The sequence below is a fragment of the Ahaetulla prasina genome, chromosome 7, assembly GCF_028640845.1.
Source record: "Ahaetulla prasina isolate Xishuangbanna chromosome 7, ASM2864084v1, whole genome shotgun sequence".
NCBI lineage: Eukaryota > Metazoa > Chordata > Lepidosauria > Squamata > Colubridae > Ahaetulla > Ahaetulla prasina.
In genome coordinates this window covers 84,078,309-84,092,941 of record NC_080545.1, presented here as the reverse complement: position 1 = coordinate 84,092,941, position 14,633 = coordinate 84,078,309, and the positions used below count along the sequence as shown (strand labels likewise).

At 38.6% G+C, this 14,633-nt stretch overlaps 1 protein-coding gene across 1 annotated transcript in view; it reads left to right on the top strand.

The window, feature by feature from the left end:
- CACNA2D4 (calcium voltage-gated channel auxiliary subunit alpha2delta 4) overlaps positions 1 to 14,633 on the top strand; it is a 179,951-nt gene that overhangs the window by 59,847 nt on the left and 105,471 nt on the right. Inside the window, 4 exon segments of the mRNA XM_058190459.1 lie at positions 673 to 718; positions 1,768 to 1,865; positions 4,535 to 4,628; positions 5,410 to 5,505. Of these exon segments, the coding sequence (XP_058046442.1) occupies positions 673 to 718; positions 1,768 to 1,865; positions 4,535 to 4,628; positions 5,410 to 5,505 (334 nt within the window).

Genomic DNA, 14,633 nt, shown 5'->3' with positions numbered 1-14,633 from the left:
AGTAATGGGGCAGTCCTTCCCATTTTACTGAACTTCATTCCCACTCTCTGTTAGGATTGAAGATCTTAGAACTTGGTACTTAAGAATCCTCATGTCTATGTTACATCTAAATCAAAATCATTTAAGGTATTCTCTCTCTCTCTCTCTCCAATATCCAATCAAAGAATTCCTCCCTCTCTCACCCAATCTATAATATATATAAGACAGACAGACAGACAGACAGATAGATAGATAGATAGATAGATAGATAGATAGATAGATAGATAGATAGATAGATAGATAGATAGATAGATATAGATATAGATATAGATATAGATATAGATATAGATATAGATATAGATATAATATATATAATATATAATATAGATATAGATATAATATATATATCTCAGACAACTATCTGTCTGAGATGGTGTAGGGTTTTCCTGCCTGGGCAGGGGGTTGGACTAGAAGGCCTCCAAGGTCCCTTCCAACTCTGTTGTTATTGTTATTATTATTATTATTATTAAATTCTTGGCGTATATATTCCCATTACACAATGTCTTAACCATCACCCTCACTTCTATTATCCTACAGAGACTGAAATTTCTTGCAGAAAACTTTGAGTTTTAAGCATGTTTGTCACAAAGAAGGAATCACTGTCGTAACAATGGCATAACCTTTTTGTTTCAGGTTTGCATGACCTTCTGCAGCCAGATTTGACCTTAGCCAATGAGTGGTAAGATTTTTATTTTTTTTCCCTGATCATTCATATCAGGGAAAGAGGAACACTTTGCATTGGATGCTTGCAACTGAGGCCTTGAGAAAATGTTTCCGCAGAAGCTAAAGAGCTACTGCTGGGCTCAGCTAAATCTTCTCCAATTAAAGGATTTTAAACACAGCAGAGAAAGGATTTTTGCCCAAGGACATGGGGAAATACTGCGTCCCAGAGCAATTGACACTGCCTTAAATCTGTGTTTGAGTTAGGTGCAAGGCTGGCTCATGTCTGTTCATTTGGGCTGTGTACCCTTTGGATTCTGATCTGAACTGCAGCAAAATGCAAGTGGCACATAGCACCTGTTGTCCCCACTTAAAACAATGATGTCTTTTCCCTGGATTATGCTGCAAAGGGTGGTCACGAAACCCTGGAAAAGACACACATAGTTTAAAGAGTTACCAACAGCTGCTGTTGTACATGAGTGATTATGTGCCTTTTAAAGCATCATTTGCCTTTCAAATCCAAAGCACAGCACAAGTGTACATATCTTTAGGTAATATTAAGCAGACATAAAAAGTGACTCTACCATTTTTAAAATTATTATTTACCGTATATACCAGAACCAGGTAATCTTAGGGGCTAAATAAATTTATTGCCCGATTTCTTTTTCTTTAAAGTTAAGACAGTGGGGAATTAAAAAAAAAGAAGTCAAGATGGTGTCTACAACCATGAGGTTGAATCCTCAGGGTTTTGCATGTGTACTGTGCATGTGCACTACATATGAAGGATGAGCTTTGATCCTGGATGCCCTATGTGACAGTCTTCTTACATTCTTATTGGGATAAGAGAGTCATTCAAACAATTGCTCATATGGGAATATGATAAGTTAGGTGATGATCAATGGGCTACACAGGTTAGTTTCCCTAAGTTGTTTCCTGTTCACTTGTTTTTCTATAGTGATAGTGAAAAGATGGGATATTTTATGCTTAGTCTTATGTGTGTCAGGCTAGACCCCGAAAGGAGAATATCTGCCAATACTCTCTCTTTCTTTCTTATACTCCTTTCCCCAGGATTTATTGTGTTACAGATATTGATCCAGCTCACAGGAAGCTAAGCCAGTTGGAGGCTGTAATCCGTTTTATTACAGCAGAAGAACCTGACCTTGAATGTGAGTATGGAAACATATAGCTATTGAGCAGTGTTCTTCTGAACCATTTTGTCTAAAAAGTTGTGAGTTGCTCCCGGTTCGGACCGTTCTATAGAACCGATAGTAAAACCAGCGGGAGGCTCTGCCCACTGACCCAAATGTCATAAAAACTCTTCTGCACATATGCAGAAGAGTGCCCGCTGGCACGATGCGAACCGGTAGTAAAGGTAAGTAGAACCCACCACTGAAACAGGAGTGTCAAACTCAAGGCCCATGGACTGCATCCGGCCCACAGGGTGCTTAGATCTGGCCTGTGGGGCCACCTTGGAAATAGCGAAGGACCGGCCTGCCTCTGCCAGTGAAAAAAGAGGCTCTGCCAGCAAAAATGGAGCTCACAAGAGCCACACATGGCCATCCTGAGCACTGTTTTTGGTGGCAGAGGATTGCAGGAGGCCGTCCCAACTGAAAACGAAGCTCATGAGGGCCGCGCACAGCCCTCCCGAGCTGTTTTCACTAGCAGAGCGGTGGTGGGTTTCTACTGGTTTGCCCCACTTCAGGCGAACCAGTAGCGGCGGCGGTGGGAGGCTCTGCCCACCCACCCAGATGTTATCACGGACTCTCTGCGCATGTGCAGAAAGTTCTGTGCATGCACAGAAGTTCTGTGCACTAGCTTTGATCACGCGCGCACGCTCACACGAACCAGTAATGAAGGTAAGTGAACCAGTAATGAAGGTAAGTGAAAACCACTACTGTAGCAGAGGGTTGCAGGAGGCCATCCCAGCCGAAAACGGAGCTCAAGAACCTGTTTTCACTGACAGAGTGTTCAGACCACAGGCACAAGTGACATCAAACTGACCACACACAACTCCTGGCCAGTGGTGGGATTCAGCCAGTTCACACCACTTCGGGAGAACCGGTTATTAACTTTCTGAGCAATTTGGCAAACTGGTTGTTGGAAGAAATGATTAGGGCAGAGAACCGGTTGTTAAATTACTTGAATCCCACCCTGACCCTGGCCCTCCCAGGGTCAAACACAACCTTGAAGCGGCCCTCAATGAAATTGAGTTTGACACCCCTGGTCTAAATTGTTAGGAACAGTCTTGTGAAGATTCCAAATTGGTCCATCCAAGTATAATTCAACAGTGGCCATATTCCAGGATATTATTATTAAGGGCTCAATGGATTTCTTTGCTGAAAAGCATTGATATAAGCTCCTCCACCATCTTTTGAGGCACTTTGTCCCAATGTGGCACAGCCCAAATTACCAAGAATTTCTAAATCCTGTTTCCTGGATTCTCTCCTATCTTCCAAGGAGAGCAAATTTGGTGGAGCAACACCAAATTTGCTCCAACAACGATGTGACATCTTTTCAAATAATTGGTGGTGACGATCATATCCCTTTTTAATTATATTTTTTCTATAGGGTGAAAGTGTGCAGTATATAATCAGCATGCTGCCTAATCATCTTTCATTATGGCTGTTCCTAGATTTTCAAATTACTTGAAAATTAGAATTAGCAACTTCAGCTCAGTCCAAGTTAAACCTACCAGATGAACAACATTTACCTTTTATCGTTCAATTCCTCATACAAATTGGTCCATCAGATCATATTGTCATAACTAAAAACTGTGCTTTTGAATATCATTGCTGAATAGCTAGAAACTTCAGGTGTGGTATAGCCCCCATCTGAATATTAATGTAACCCTTTCTAAACTCTTATACTAATACATTGTTTAAGGCTTCATCCAGGGGTGAAATCCAGCAGGTTCTGACAGGTTCTGGAGAAACGGTAGCAGAAATTTTGAGCAGTTTGGAGAACTGGCAAATACCACCTCTGGCTGGCCCCAGAGTGGGGTGGGAATGGAAATTTTGCAATATCCTTCCCCCAGGAGTGGGGAGGGAATGGAGATTTGCAGTATCTTTCCCCTGCCATGCCCACCAAGCCATGCCCACCAAGCCACACAATGCCCACTAAGCCACACCCACAGAACCGGTAGTAAAAAAAATGGATTTCACCACTGGCTTCATCCATATTTCAGTATGAAAGTTCAACTCCTGATAATTCCATGTAGCAAATGGAGAAAGAAAGAAAAAAGAATGGATGAATGAATTTAAAACAAAAATTTAAATATTATTATTATTATTATTATTATTATTATTATTATTATTATTATTATTATTATTATTATTATTATTATTATTATTATTATTATTATTATTATTATTATTATTATTAAAACAAAAATTTCCAAACTGAAATTCTAGGAACAGACTCATTGTTATTGAAATTCAAGATTCTCTCTGATGGCTTCAGCTTGAAACTTTAGGAATATACTTTGGATAGGCAGGGATGTTCAAGGAGTTTCAGTTTTCAGGGTCTCCATATAAGACCATCCATTGCTGGGGTGACAATGACACCACTGTGGCAACTGAAATGGCGTGATTGAAAGCATCGCTTCTTTTTAACACATGTTGCATGCATAACACACATGTAAAAAGAAGCAATGCTTCTGCCACCTGGTTATAGTTTGATGTCATTGATCTCCTTGTCCTGTCTCCCAAAACTCTAAATAAACAGTTAAATACATAAACCAAGTCCCCATCCTTATGTCCTCCATATGCTTTGGATTTCAACTCCAATGTTTGTGCAGTGATTGCCTTTCTTTCTTACCATTCTTTTTCATGTCTAGGTGACGAGGAGTTAGTTCAACAGGTTCTCTTCGATGCCGTAGTTACAGCACCTATGGAAGCTTATTGGACGACCTTGGCCCTCACCATGTCCAAGTAATTACACACTTCTTGAGCTAAGAGATGTTTTGAAACAAATCCACCTTTAGACTGCTGCAATGCATTCTACCTATACCTGTCCAGAAATACTGTTCAAAAAGTTCATTTGATACAAAATCAATGATCAACAGCAGCTTGGGTTTTACCTGTATTGTACAAATTATCACCTTTGGCCTTAAGGATCTTCCTGCAATCTTCATTTCTTTGAAGGGCAATGTCCTGGATCCCGCTGCCATTTGGGTACAGATCTGGCTTTATCCAGAATTGCTGAGACAAATTGGACTTGTGATCTTGCCTAGAAAGCAGGTGGACTACTGTAAAATACAACCTGTTCCCTAGCTTCAAATCCAGAGGTGGTATCCAGCCAGTTCTGACAGGTTCTGGAGAACCGGTAGCAGAAATTTTGAATAGTTCAGAGAACCGGTAAATACCACCTCTGGTTGGCCCCGCCCCCATCTATTCGCTGCCTCTCGAGTCCCAGCTGATTCTTTTGTTGCCCTGCACAGGAGAATGGAGCTGGAAAGCAGGTTAGTGGGGTGGGGAGGGAAAGGGGATTTTACAATATCCTTCCCCTGGAGTGGGGTGGAAATGGGGATTTTACAATATCCTTCCCTTGCCACGCCCACCAAGCCACACCACACCCACCAAGCCATGCCCACAGAACCAGTAGTAAACAAATTTGAATACCACTACTGTTCAGATCCTATGGCACAAAGGAAGTTCAACCAATTTCTGTCTCTCACTTGCTTATACAACTCTGACTTTTGTTCTGCAACAGTGAAACTGAAGATGGTGTGCAGATGGCCTTCATGGGAACTCGGGCTGGTCTCATGAGGAATACCCTTTATGTAGGAACTGAAAAACTCTCTAACAAGTGAGTCTTTTGGATATATATTTTTGAGATATGCCCCTTCTATTGTCTTTCCGAAATAACTATGAAACACTATACCTCACTTATAATCTCTCACTTTTCCTTCTGCCATCCACTGAGGCACATGTAATCAGCTCTTCTCCATTCGCTATGCTCCATGGTTTGTGAACAGCTGGCATCCAGAGACATAGTTTTGGTCAGTGGTCAGGAGTTTGTGTGAAGAGGACACTCACATATTTTTCCACAAAATTCTAACCTCTAAAGAAGAGTGGATGATCAAATGACAAGACAACAGACAAAGATTTACTTGTTAACCCTTAGCTTTATTGAGTATAATATACGTGGTCATCATTTAGAATGGTGCAGTAGCCTAGGGATGAAGATGCTCGCACACACACCCCATTCAAAAGGTTGAGCGTTCAATCGTAGGCAGCGGCAGACGTTTCTCTATCAGGGTGCGAGGAGAAAATATCTGCTGCGAACTTGCATAGGTGTCAGGAAGAGCATCTGGTCAGTAAATGCTCAGCTGCTCTTGTTCGCCCTGACTCCACTCTGAATAAAGGGATTAGAGGATCATAAAAAGGCGGGGGAGAAGCTATTCCTCATGGAGCAATCACAATTGGGTTTGGCAGCTCTGTCATTAAATGAAGCAGTTGCTAAGTGAGAAATCACATGATTTCCTCTTCTTCTCTCTTCCTCTTCTATGCTTCCTCTTCTTCTCTCCCCCATCCTTTGGAATGCTCATCAAAGCACTATGTAATTAACAAGAAGAGGATTGATGTCTGTATTTACATTCATTGGAAAAGATAGGAGGATTACAAGAGTTAGCAAGCATATAATGGGGAATACACCAGGGTGTCTGTTTGGCACATTCGCAGCTGCTGGCACAAGCACATAGTTTTTGTTATGCATTCCCCATCGTGTGCCTGCTTACTCTGCTGTAATCCCTTCTTCTTCAATCCCTCTGCTCTTCAAGGAGAGAAGAAAAATAGGAGATCATGCACCAAACAATGCATACTGACTGAGCGACGATCACATGACTGAGCAGCAGTCGTATCATAATTTCAAAAAATAGCTGAATGAGGCAATCAATAAGCAAGGACGACCTATAAGTTTTGCTAAAGCACTTTCATATACATACTTCTTTACTTTCATATTGTCACCAAATTCTTATCAAGCAATCAATCAAATTGCTTAAGGAAGAAGCAATGAGCAGCAGGTTCAGATGTTGTACATATATTACTTCCTCCAACCAATTTCTTGCCCAATCCTCCTCTTTATAGCGCTCCTATCTGACTCAGCTATGTCACTGTTTGTCATTGTGTTTGCTGAATTAAGTTTGGCTTAATATGCAATTTTGAATCAGTGGCCAGCTTCTGGTATAGATGGCTTCATTCTTTGTTTGCTTTAATGCTATGTTTGCTACAGGGGTGAAATCTACTTGCCTTCCCTACTGGTTCAGAAGTGCATGTGCCCCGTGCGTGCTTGGACCCTTTGCACATGCGCAAACCCTTCTGTGCATGCGCAGAGGGTAAAAAACTGGTTACTTCCTGGTTAAAACCAGGAAGTAATGGTGTCCAGGCGGGTGGGCAGAGTTTTACACTGCTGCCACTACCAGGTCTCCGAACCATCCACTGCTACTACCAGTTCGCCTGAACCAATGTGAACCGGTACCATTTGACCCTGGTTTGCTGTTTTCTCCCTCTCTTTCCTTCTATCCCCTCTGGCCCTTGCCAGATTACTGACTTTAATTGGAATAGTCCATAGTAATTATAAAAAATTCATTTTCTTAATATTTTTGGGTTAGGGTTGGGGTATGTATGTATCCCATTCACGTGTTCCTTCACTCAATTAACCTCTGAAAAGATCTCAGAGACAAGCAGCAGTTCTGAGTATTTTAAACTTAAAGCTGAATTCAAAAATGATAGAAAGATATTGAAGCAAATATTTCCTGGGCTGGAAATAGTATGGGCTGATAAATTCATTTGTCTTGATCAATGCCAGGATCAGATGCACCATTTTGTGACCTATGTAGGAATTGTTTATATATGCATAAGGTGCATATAATGTTGACCCATAAGGAACTGTACATGCAAATGTACTCACTCACCTGGCTTCTCTTCCATGTGAGGTATAACAAAGCCTAACATGATTTTTTTAACAAAAAAACAAGCAATGTTTTTTTTAACAACATTGGATGATGTCTAATAAAAAAGGAAATGCTACCTCATCACTAATATAGCTAATGTAAAATCAACTTTTCTCTCTCTCCCTCTCTCCTTCCTTTCCTCCCTCCCTCCCTCCCCTTTCTCCCTGCTTTCTCAGCCTCTTCCTTCCTCCTTCCTTCCGCCCCTCTGTCCCTCCTTCCCTCCAACCCTATCAATAGTATCTTGATAAAAAACAATAGGAATAATTTAGGATAGTGAGTCAAATCACTAGCTTTATTGCTGTTGTACAAGGTGACATCCAACCTGCACAATAAAATTGGTGGGTTCCAGTGCATCCATTGTTTTGCATATTTTCTTTAACTGATTAGACATCTGTTGTTCTGATTCTATTTTCATTCTAGATCTTATACAATTGCTTGTGGTATCATCTGTTATAGTACAGGTGTTAACAACAGAATCCTTCAGATAACAGATAGTGCTATAGTTGTTCTCATGTACAATAATCAAACCTTCTATCCAGACAAGTCTGTTTCACTTCTTTATTCTCTTTATTTAATTTCTATAGCTACCCATCTCCACAAGAGATTCTGACATCTTCTTTATCAATTTGTTGCATTGCTATCATATCCTCAGTGCCAAATATATATATATTACTTCAGAACATAAAAAGACCATGTTCATCTCTGTAAGCAACTGTTCACCTTGTTGGCATTAAGCTATTTGCAACCGAAACCAACTGAAAAATAATCTTGTCTGTTTGATGTGGGCAACAGCCCCATCTGGCGGAGAGAGTTATGCCTGGTTTTCTCATTTGGATGGCTCTGAATGCTATTATTTCTAATTTTCAAAAACATTGATGTTATTTTGAAGTTTTATAATTTGGTAATTTGTTGTTGTGAATGCCCAGAGTTTAGAGTTTCCTAAAGCTAAGTTATATTTCTTTAATTGTCTTGGTTGAGCTTTTATTCATTAAACAAATTGTATCAGCAAAAGCAAATTTTTCAATTATCTGAGGACACACAGAACAATGATCTACATATCTACAATAGAATAGAATAGAATTTTTATTGGCCAAGTGTGATTGGACACACAAGGAATTTGTCTAGGTGCATATGCTCTCAGTGTACATAAAAGAAAAGATACGTTCATCAAGGTACAACATTTACAACACAATTGATGGTCAATATATCAATATAAATCATAAGCAATGATCTCAATAGCAGTAACTCCCTATTGCAAATCAAGTTTGGGGAAGAGAGGGAGGCAAGTAAATTTTGAAACGCACATTGGAATATCACAGGGCGAGTTCTGTCTTTCTTGTATTTTGCCTCATGATATTGCACACAAGTATGAAAAGGGGCAGAATTTGTATTCTGAGGACACAATGCACATTTCATCATTTTGACAAAATCTTGGCTTGCTGTAGATACTTCTCCTAGATATCACTAGTTCTCCCATCTATCTCTATTAGGTAGTTTTTGGTTTTTTCACAATAATGTATTTGGGTGAAGCAAACATCATGGTTACTTATATTTGTTAGTTAAGTGTTGTCAGTAATCCCTTTAAATCCCACCCAGCCATCTTCCTATTCTAGTTACATCAACCTTGCCAAATGTTATCATGTTTCTGGTCCAATATTTGCTTGCATTACGTATCCAAACTAAATAAGTTTCTACTTGCCTCTCTTAATATAAAATATGCTAAAATCAGCATTTGGATTAGATCAGGACTGGTTGTTCTTACATTTACAATATTCAAATCTATAATCCAAAGGGATATTTCTATTTTTTTCTTCTTCTTTGCTTGTAAGGTCCCAAAATGTACTTGAGTCACCAGAATGCCAAAAAGAGAGCCTCAAGATGAGGCTTGCAAAAGAAGCAGATTTTATTTATGGCCAAAAACAAAATACTGGGTGGGACTATATCCAGAACATACAGATACAATGCATGTGAGGAGAGAGCCACATCTTGGGGAAGATATGGAGTTTTTTTTATACCCTCAGAGACATCAGCTTAGTACCCAATTCTGGCCCCCTGGCTCATTCCTTCCTTTGGCAGTGCAGCAAGGAAGGGGGGTGGGTGGGTGCTTAGCAACCCCACTTCTTGAGATATCTACCAGGTACGAAGTGATACAGAAAAACATAACACAGAAGTGAGATTTATTTTATTTATTTATTTATTTAATTTTGGCATAACAATATACACAAGCATCACACAAAAAGATTATATAATATGTAAACATATATATGATGAGAAACAAGGAAGTATAATCATATATATATATATATATATATATATATATATATATATATATATATATATATATATATATATATATATATATATATATATATATATATATATATATATATATATATATATATAGGGGAAGAAACAATAGGACAGGAACGGTAGGCATGTTTGTGCTCTTATGCACGCCCCTTAAAGTCCCCCTAGGAATGGGGTGAGGTCAACAGTGGATAGATTTTGGTTAAAGCTTTTGGGGTTATGAGAAGAGACCACGGAGTCGGGTAATGCATTCCAAGCAGTTCTTAGTTTTTATTACTTTCAACTAACATGATATTGTTATGAGAATGAGGTGGCTGGATGGAGTCACTGAAGCAGTAGGTGTGAGCTTAAATGGACTCCAGAGGATGGTAGAGGACAGGAAGGCCTGGAGGAACGTTGTCCATGGGGTCACGATGGGTCTGACACGACTTCGCAACTAACAACAACAACATGATATTGTCTGCATGGTTCAACTGCGTAATGCTCATTTTCCAATTTTGATTCCAGCTCTTATGTCTTCCTAGTCTATCCTTCTTATGGATTGAAATGATATACAGGCAGTCCTCAATTTATGACTATAACTGAGCCCACAATTACAGTCGTTAAGTCTTGACAATTGTTAAACAGGTCATCATGTGACTGTGACTGATTTTACTACCTGTTTTGCAGAAATCTTTAAGCAAATGCAGCATTTGCATAAAGTGAATACGCAGTCTTAAATGAACCCATTGTTTCCTATTTTTTGCTAACAACCGGAAGTAAACCCTGGTTTCCAGCAAAATCATAAATTGTTGTCACATGACCATGAGACAATGGCCATAATTGCAGCCCAATTGCCAAGGCCCAAAATATGGTCTTGTGACCATGGGGTGGGCGGGGGGGGGGAGGGAGAGCTGTCAGAACTTTAAATCTAGGCTGTAAGTATTTTTTGAGTGGTCCATCACAACGTTGAACAGTTGCTAAGTGGCCAGTCATAAATTAAGGACTATCTATAAAGATTGTGTGCATCCCTGCCTCGCTCATTTTCCTGTTCTAGGTCACTCTGTTTCTTAGAATTTCTTATAAAGAAGAATAAGAATTTCTTATGAAGATATCTCGTTCTTTGTAAAGATTCGTAAGAGAATAATCAGATCTTCCAGCAAACTCATTAGCCTTAATATATTCTATATTCCCACATGATCCACACAGACAAAGGCCTTGCTGAGGTCAATGAAACAAACACAATTTTTCTAGATTATTTTTTGTTTCCTCTATTATCCATTTTAATATTAACTATCTGATTGAATCAGCAGTCTCCTAAAGAAAAAAAAACCCACAATGAAGTCAAAATGACAACGCTTTCACTATGAATCATCGTACAAATGGTGCCACTGTGTATTTGTCTCTTGATATCTGACACTAGTACATGTTGTGCTGTTTGCATGATGATGTTATCATAAAGTTTGCCATTTAACCCCATTGCTGCCCTTATGAACATCCTGGAGTTCACTTCTCTGAAACGTACCCTTTTTATGTAGCATTTTTCTTTCTGTGGATTGCTCTCATCTTCTTAATAAGGTCTTAAATAAAACTTTGAGTGAGGAATTTGTGCAACAGTTCAGTGAATACTATTGCAACTTTCTTCTACAACCCTGTTGGTCAAGTATCACTGTTTAATCTTTTCAACTCCTTTTAACATCACTAACAGCTATCAAAATTGTTCTCTGGTACCTATGCTTACCAAAACTACCCTTGTTTGACCTATTTATCTGCTCTTCTTTAAAAGATCTTTAATTTTAAACTTTAACTTTTTTAAAAAAAATTCCTGCTTGATGATGTTCTTGACTGAGATACCTGTCCCTGTTCTCTCTTATTTGATGCTGAAAATCAACATTCAAGTCATTGTACACACATTTTATTTTTGTCATGTTTCTTTTCCTGGCTATCATGAAAGCTTATATGAAGGATATTTGGATATTTTCCTCTGAAACATTTAGAACACACACACACACACGCGCGCACACACACACACACACACACACACACACACACACACACACACATATATATATATATATATATATATATATATATATATATATATAAAGGCAGAGAGAGAGAGAGAGAGAGAGAGAGAGAGAGAGAGAGGTTTTCATATTGTTTCTTAACCCTTCCCAAAGGTCTACAGATTTCATTTCACATGAGTTAAACAGCTTGAATAAATTCTTTACAATGAATATATGCTCTGTGTTCTTTGGGCCATGTGTTTTGGTACACACTCTCTTAAATCTAACCCCTATAGCCTATGGAAGTGATTGACCTCTTCATCTTCAATTTCTTATTATGTAGTCCTTTCAGTTCCTGTCAGCAGTGTCCATATATAAATTGTCCATTTAAGTTGCTTAGATGTGGTGGAATCTGGAGCTCAGTTGGGGCAAGGAGTGAAAAGGTTGGCTAGCCTTGAATCACTGATAGGAAGGAAGTAGCTGAAAGATGATCCTCCCTAAAGCTTTACAGTATTTAACTAGTAATTATGTAGTGAGTGCATTAGTCTGGCACGTTTCCTGTCAATAGACTATTAGCGGTAAACATATCACTCTGATCAACTCCTTGAACTGTTTCTGATTCCTTATGCCTGAGATTGGAGGAGGTATTGACAATAAGCAAAGAATATTTCTAAAAATCTATTAGCCTGCCTCCTACACAATTGTATTTAGCCAATTTAAATATCTGTTTGTCTGACTTTTGCCATTAAAGGCACAACATCCTTTTATAAGTTTGCATCTGGCACATCTTACAATTCATCATAGAATTCTTCAAGAATGTCCAAGAATTCCTCTTCTTCCACACTTCCATGCTATGTTTGTTGAGTTATAGCTACATGCATATTTACAAGTGTACTTTTTGTGTATCACTGCCATTCCAGTTCTTCATGTGGACACATGTTCTGATTATATATTATGTAATAATCTGGCCCAGGGTTATTGTATTTTGGGGGCTCTTATTCGATTTGATTTGTGTTGCTTTCAGTATCATTTTCATCTGAGATGTCTCTGTGGTTTTACGTTTTATCTGTCTTTAGGGATTTGGTGGTTTTGCATAATGCTCCAAGTCCATTGAAGTTGAGCGGCTATAACAAACTGGAATAAATAAGTAAATAAAATAAATAAATTTAGATTGACCCCTTCTAGCCTACCTAGGTCTCTTTATTCTTAAGATGTCCAATTTGGTAACTTTCTTTTCTGCTCTGAAAAAAGCTGTTTTTTGGGGGGACCAACAATAACCAGACTGACCCAGATTCAATGGATAATAAATGCTGGAAATGTAGAGAATTGATTGGTTTCTGTATCTCCCCTGGGGGTGGGGAAGGAAAATGAGAGTTTTTAAAAAAGGAATACTTATAAATAAAAGAGAGGGAAGTTGTAAATTATAATTTCCTGCAACTACTGTAGGAATGAATCTGAAATAAAACCATATTCTATATTATTTTAAGAGCCATAGTGGCACAGTGAATGCAGTACTGCAGGCAGTTCAGCAGTTCAATCCTGACCTGCTCAAGGTTGACTCAGCCTTCCACTCTTCCAAGGTCGGTAAAACGAGGAACCAGATTGTTGAGGGCAATATATGCTGACTTTGTAAACTGCTTAGAGAGGGCTGTGAAGTGGTACATAAGTCTAAGTGCTATTGCTATTAACTACTTCCTATCAACCCTTTATCTATGCTATTATTACTCTCTGTAGAGCGATTCATCTTTTTTCTATAGAGCTCAATCTCAGTATCATCTGCAAAAAAACCCCAACAACAACGTAATTGTCAGGCCTGAATACATTGTCCTGAGACAGGGAGAAAATCCAATAGTTTTGAGAAATTATAAGATGCCAGTTTTATAAGCCAGACACAATTTCTGAAAATGAAAATGGAATTAGAGATGATTCTATATGAAGGCCATTCTGTGTTGGCTTATTACATATTGATAATATTATGATTTTAAGAAGGGCATCATAGCTCAGTATTAGATATTGCAAACAGCAGGTCCTAGATTTAATTTTGACATTTCTCTCTGTTTTTCAAACATCAGATAATTACCATGAGAACTTCTCTAAAATCATTCATAATCTACCTCCCTTTTCAAGATTTAGGTAGATTGGTTATCTAAGGGCCTTTTCAAACACCATAAATTAATTTGATCTTGCTTTGGCATGCATGCTGCATATTGGATTTAGAAAAGTCTGGTGTAATTTTTAACCTCATAATTATTTTCTTCCTTGATTGCTATAATGACTTTGAATTTCAATATAAGCTCGTCTGCAGATCTAATTAAGTTGAATATAAATCTTTTTATACAATTAGATTTACCAAAAAATGTTCAGCTCAAATTTCTAACTTTTGTTTACAGCTGAAAATTGACAGCTGATCATATGAAATAACCCCACTGAAAATCAAGATATTTGAGAATGTGAGAGGCCAGTGGAAATGTCTATTTATGATTACATTCACTCATGAAAGCTAACATTATATGTTATAAACCAGGGATGTCAAACTTGCATCATCACGCCGGCGTCATGTGACATATCGGGACTTTTTCCTCCTTTGCTAAACTGGGCGGGACCTGCACATGACCCATCTGGCCCGCGGGCCGTGAGTTTGACACTCCTGTTTATAGATAATATTATGATTTTAAGAAAGGCATTATAGC